This window comes from Ziziphus jujuba, chromosome 12 (genome assembly GCF_031755915.1).
Source record: "Ziziphus jujuba cultivar Dongzao chromosome 12, ASM3175591v1".
Lineage (NCBI taxonomy): Eukaryota > Viridiplantae > Streptophyta > Magnoliopsida > Rosales > Rhamnaceae > Ziziphus > Ziziphus jujuba.
Window position 1 is genome coordinate 15,474,814 of NC_083390.1, and position 6,000 is coordinate 15,480,813.

The following is a 6,000-nucleotide window of genomic DNA, read 5'->3' on the forward strand; positions in this document are numbered from 1 at the left end:
AAAAAAATATATAAAAATCAAAGTCATAAGAGAGTGATACATAACTCATCATCACTCCAAGAGAATGGCAGACAACTCATCATAATTCGCTCATATTATGACAACCTATCATTTTATGGTCATAAGGAAGTGACACAATTTATCATCATTCTAAAAGAATAACATACAAATTATTTAATAAAGACATGATTCCCTATGTATATATAGGCCATTGAGTCATTAATAGATAAAAAATTAAAACTGATTTAGACACTGATAAAATATTTATGCTTAAAACTTCCTAAAATTATAATTTTTTATTTATAACGCGGAACTACAAACTCATATCGACACACTCTACACTATGGTATATTACTCAAACTAAATTCTTAATCATACAAAAAATCAATTTATAACCCATAAACAATTCATTTGGTCAACTTTATTTAAAAATTCTAAATCTAGATTTTTTGGGGATGAGTTGTTACATTAATGTACTTAACCTTGAGATTACATATAAATTATGTATTTCTTTCTCACCAACCAAACACAAGTAAAAAATTGTTCCATGATACTAATTTATATTTTGATATCATTGCGAATTGATGTGATATTATTTTATTACCTCATAATGAGTTTTTCTAATAAGTTTATTTAAAAGTGCATTACAAATATTCAAGTTTTGCATAAAACATTCAATTTTATCATTTTTTTTAACTATAAATATATTATCATAGTATTTACTATATCATTTAAAATTTATACAGCTGGGAAAGTAGACAAATAAATGAACCAAATTAATAATTGAACAATGCTAAAGGTTAAGTTAACTAATGATACAATATTATTATTGATTTATATTTAATTACACCTTTCTATATTTAAATTATATTATTTTAAATAATAAAATAAAAATGAATCTTTTTATTGCTTTATCTCATAAACATGATTTTTTTTTTCTTTTTGATACCCTTACATTACTCTTAATAATTATATGCATTTAGAGTAATGATCCAAATTTTGATTCTTATATCATATCTCTAATATAAATATATGTATATACAATTTAGTTTAAGTAAAAATATCAATAAATAGACTCAATAATTTAAAACTTTTGGATTACATATAATATTAAATACCTATAATTTAACTGTTCTAAATAATTAAATATTTTTAATTTAAAATTTTTAAGATATTGTAACCTAAAAACTATTGTATGTATTTATATATAATATGTAATATTAATACACATTAAATGGAATATTCTCTTTCTCGTTTCAATCACTCTCTCCAAATTAAAATCGGGAATTAGACTTCGGAGTGCCATACACGTTTGGATTCTCATAGGTTCTATTTCTCTGCCTCTGTTGCAAACTTTCGAAAATTGTACATTTCCACAACCCCACTTTAATTCTGTCAATTATTCAACTCTCTTCGAATCTGACTCTCTAACTGCCACATTATTCTATTTCTACATATTTTATTCGTAATAAAAATTCTTTATTTCTTCATAAAAATATCCCTTCCATTTTACTCTATTTCATGTTCTTTGGGTTCCACCAATGCTCTTAATTAGAATATTATATTAAAATGTGTGACATTTAATATTGTTGCTTTAAGCCTCTGAGAATTTATTATCCTCGGTTTTTATTATTTTTATCATGTGCTATGCACATTAAATAATATTTTCAACAACAATTAAATATAAAACTTTGTTTTTTTAATCAATTTAGTACCTTATTTTAACTCCATGCTAATAAATAACTAGACATTAATTATAAATATATTTCTAGATTTATTTAAAAATTTATGTGCTGGGCACAAACCCTTCAAAAAGACAGATGGGTCTTCCAAGAAAAATCTATAGAAAGGAGCATATGTTAAAAAAAAAAAAAAAAATCCTAACTTTTTGTCATTTAATTTTGAATAAAACATTATAAAATGCTAACCATTTATCAACTAATTTTTAAGAAGAAAGAAGAAAAAGTCGGTAGTCAGTGAACGATCATGATGTGTAATGTGAGAGAAAACGTGTTGAATGAATGTAAAGGGTGTGGTACTGTTTTTTGGTCGCGGAAATCTGGGTAGTTGGATCTTATAAAGGCCTGGGGTTGTGGGTTATATATATCCAATAGAGCTCTTGGATCTCCTTCATAGGTGGGCACAGCAGTAGAATAAAAAGAAACAAGCTAATTTCTCTATTCCACTTCTTCTGCCTTAGATCTCTCCTTAACCAGACACTAGAAGAACAAAAAAAATAAAAATTCTGTCTTTCTTAGTTTTGTCCCCATTCATCCATTTTTAAGAGGTAACTTGATCTCCTTGTGTTTATTGTTTTCTTGGTTTTTGTTTTTTTTATTTCGTTTTTGGCCATTTGCTGTTCTGGGTAGTATCTGATTTTGTAGTTTTTTAATTAATTAATTAATTTATTATTATTATTATTTATTTTTTTTTTTAATTTTTTGTCTTTAAAGTTTTCTGCTTTTTTATGTTGGGTCATGGTTTTCTTGATTTACAGAGTTGGGTTTGTTATATGATGGTGTTTTGGTGGTAGGGGTTGGAGTGGACAGATCTATGTTGTTTCGCACTGTTCTTTTTTGTAGATCTGGTAGCTAAACTTGTCAATGGGAATCTAAATTTTACTGTTTGACACTTTGTTCTTGTTGGCGTGGTAGAAACTAATTCTGCAATGCTGATATCTGAGAAGTTTTTGTTAGTTCTGAGAAATCTCATTTTCTTCAATTTAAAAATTTTTGGATCTGCAAATTCTGAGATTTTTTGTCTTTCCCTTCATTCTGGCATATAGATCTGATTCTTTCCTCTGCTTTGAAATGTAATGGATGCGTCTATGGTGTTCCTTTTTTAGAGTTTCAACTCAGAAATGAAAACCATGCTTTTTTTGTGTATTGCACATAGAGTACGAGGATAATTTGTTGTTTTGAATTGAATAATGGTTTTGGTTTGTGGGTTGGCTAAGTACGACATCACGGTTAGCTTGATTCGATCCGTTTGGTATGAAATGACAACCTGTTTGTTTTCTAAGATTATATGTTTAGCAGATTTACAATAATTTTTTTTTTTTTTTTTCCTTTTCTTATGACAAATTCTGCTATGCGTGCAGGCCCTTGTTGTTCTAGCATGAGGTTGATTAGTAAAAATATGTTGCTGGTTATTAATATTGCTGTTTGCTTTTCATCTAGCATGATACTTTTGATCTAAAAGCGAGAATTCTTATAAAAAGCAATTTGCTTTTCAAGAACTATAGCATACATATTGTTCATGTTCAAGCTATTTCTATAGCTTGTTTGATCATTTGAATATATTGTTCCCTTAGGTCATCAATAGCAAAGAAAGATGGTGAAGATCTGTTGCATTGGAGCTGGATATGTAGGCGGGCCTACCATGGCTGTAATTGCATTGAAGTGCCCAGAAATTGAGGTAGCTGTTGTTGACATTTCCGTGCCACGAATCAATGCCTGGAACAGTGATCAGCTCCCCATATACGAGCCTGGGCTAGATGATGTGGTAAAACAGTGCAGAGGGAAGAACCTATTCTTTAGCACTGATGTTGAGAAACATGTTATGGAGGCAGACATTGTCTTTGTTTCAGTCAATACTCCTACCAAAACCCAAGGTCTTGGAGCTGGCAAAGCAGCTGATCTGACCTATTGGGAGAGTGCTGCTAGAATGATTGCTGATGTATCAAAATCGGACAAAATTGTGGTTGAGAAATCAACAGTCCCTGTGAAAACAGCTGAGGCAATAGAAAAGATTCTGACCCACAATAGTAAAGGAATCAACTTCCAAATTCTTTCCAATCCTGAATTTCTTGCCGAGGGAACTGCAATTCAAGACCTTTTCAATCCTGACAGAGTTCTCATCGGAGGCAGGGAAACCCCAGAAGGCACGAAGGCCATACAAGCACTGAGAGACGTTTATGCCCATTGGGTCCCTGTTGACCGAATTATTTGCTCTAATTTGTGGTCTGCTGAACTCTCAAAACTTGCTGCAAATGCCTTCTTGGCACAGAGGATCTCTTCTGTTAATGCCATTTCAGCACTCTGTGAGGCAACTGGTGCAGATGTCACCGAAGTGTCACATGCTGTTGGTAAGGACACAAGAATTGGTCCCAAGTTTCTGAATGCTAGTGTTGGTTTTGGTGGGTCATGCTTCCAGAAGGATATCTTGAACTTGGTTTATATTTGTGAGTGTAATGGCCTTACTGAGGTATCAAATTATTGGAAGCAGGTAATTAAGATTAATGACTATCAGAAGTCCCGATTTGTTAACCGGGTTGTGTCATCAATGTTCAACACAGTTTCAGGTAAGAAGATTGCCATTCTGGGCTTTGCCTTCAAGAAGGACACCGGTGACACCAGGGAGACCCCGGCCATTGATGTTTGCAAGGGCTTGTTGGGTGACAAAGCGCGGTTGAGCATATATGACCCACAGGTCAATGAGGACCAGATCCAGAGGGATCTTTCCATGAAAAAATTTGATTGGGATCACCCACTTCATCTTCAGCCGATGAGCCCTACATCTGTTAAGCAAGTTAGTGTTGTCTGGGATGCTTATGAGGCAACTAAAGATGCTCATGGAATATGCATTTTGACCGAGTGGGATGAATTTAGGAGTCTTGATTATCAAAGGATCTATGATAACATGAGGAAGCCTGCATTCGTGTTTGATGGTCGGAACATTGTGGATGGGGAGAAGCTTAGGCAAATTGGGTTTATTGTTTACGCCATTGGAAAGCCACTGGATTCTTGGCTCAAGGACATGCCGGCTGTGGTATAAAGGCTACAAAGAAGACACTTTTGAATAGTCTTGCTTTTAGTCAAATATAAATTTTTATATTGAGAGAGGATGATGTGTCCGATATTTCATTTCATTATATTATTTGTTTTTTTTTTTTTCTCATTCTGGTAGTTTTAAGGTAATGTTATCTCTCCCTTATGGTAGGTACCTTGATACAGTATTCTGCCCTTACACCTCTTTAGCTAGTACAGCATCTAAATTTGTTCGTACTTTATTAATGTAATAAACGAGAATTCAAGAATTTCAATACTATTCATCTAATTCTCTATGTTCGAGTTAAAATTTAGAGCAAAGGAATTTTTTGTATATGGAAAAAGTGGTGAGTGAATGTAGCCATTGGTGAGTGAATGTAGCCATTCTATTATTGCTTCCCCCACTTCTTCATGTGGTTTGTTTTCTTATGCTCTTGGTTATGTCGAAATGTTGCGCAGCGAGCTAAGCAATTCGGAAAGTACTATTCTAGGAAATATAGAGAGAACAGAAAAAGGTAAACTTTACTCGGTGGAGTTTGGGTTGTTGTACTTGGAAGTCCTCAAGCATTGATAATCTGCTCAGCTCCAACGTATGCACTTCGGTCAGTTCAACTATGTAAAGTCTTCGTGTTGGAAACATCAATCTACTCTTGTTGGAGAAAGAGTGTAAAAGAAAACTGCTATGATAGATTGGAGTAAACGTAAATGGGTTACTGCAGAAGAGCAACATTTTCATGAAGTTATTTTTCAGGCCCGTGATGACGAATGGGAATTTCAGGGAGTTCAAGAAGAGGAAGGAGACTCGATGAAGTAGAAAATAAGGATGATGGTGCTGTAATGGAGATGTGGGACATGATGAAGGAAGAGCGCAATATACATGAGAATTTGCAAGTATAGATACATGTCAAAGTTAGTTGAGAGTGTTATTTGTTGAGCCTTTGTAGATAAGATTCCACGAGAGTGAAGGAGGCCAGGCTGTGCTTTTCAAGATGAATCAGGCTCTTGGTGTGGTCCAATTGATCATTCCCAAGAGGCATTAGCATTGATATTCACAACCTACCCCAGTGGGAAATGCTTGGATACATATATGGCAAAACCTTGTGCATTTCCACGTAGTGATTCTTCTCTATGGACGAAGGATACTTTCTTGATTTCATTTTTCCACCCGAGTTTATAACACCAAAATAGATTGATAAAATAGAAATAAAGCCAAGTAATTGTTAATATTTTA

General features: G+C 33.2%; 1 protein-coding gene across 2 annotated transcripts; it reads left to right on the top strand.

The window, feature by feature from the left end:
• The first annotated feature begins 1,935 nt into the window (after positions 1–1,935).
• On the top strand, positions 1,936–5,065 carry LOC107428892 (UDP-glucose 6-dehydrogenase 5). 2 transcript variants are annotated; one of them, XM_016039491.4, is made up of 2 exons: positions 1,936–2,287; positions 3,314–5,065. In XM_016039491.4, exon 2 carries the CDS (start codon positions 3,334–3,336, stop codon positions 4,774–4,776), a length of 1,443 nt encoding a protein of 480 aa, XP_015894977.2. In that variant the 5' UTR covers positions 1,936–2,287; positions 3,314–3,333; the 3' UTR covers positions 4,777–5,065. The 2 variants fall into 2 exon arrangements, with proteins under 2 accessions (XP_015894977.2, XP_048318684.1); XM_048462727.2 differs by lacking the exon at positions 1,936–2,287 and adding an exon at positions 2,563–2,587.
• The last annotated feature ends 935 nt before the right edge of the window (positions 5,066–6,000 follow it).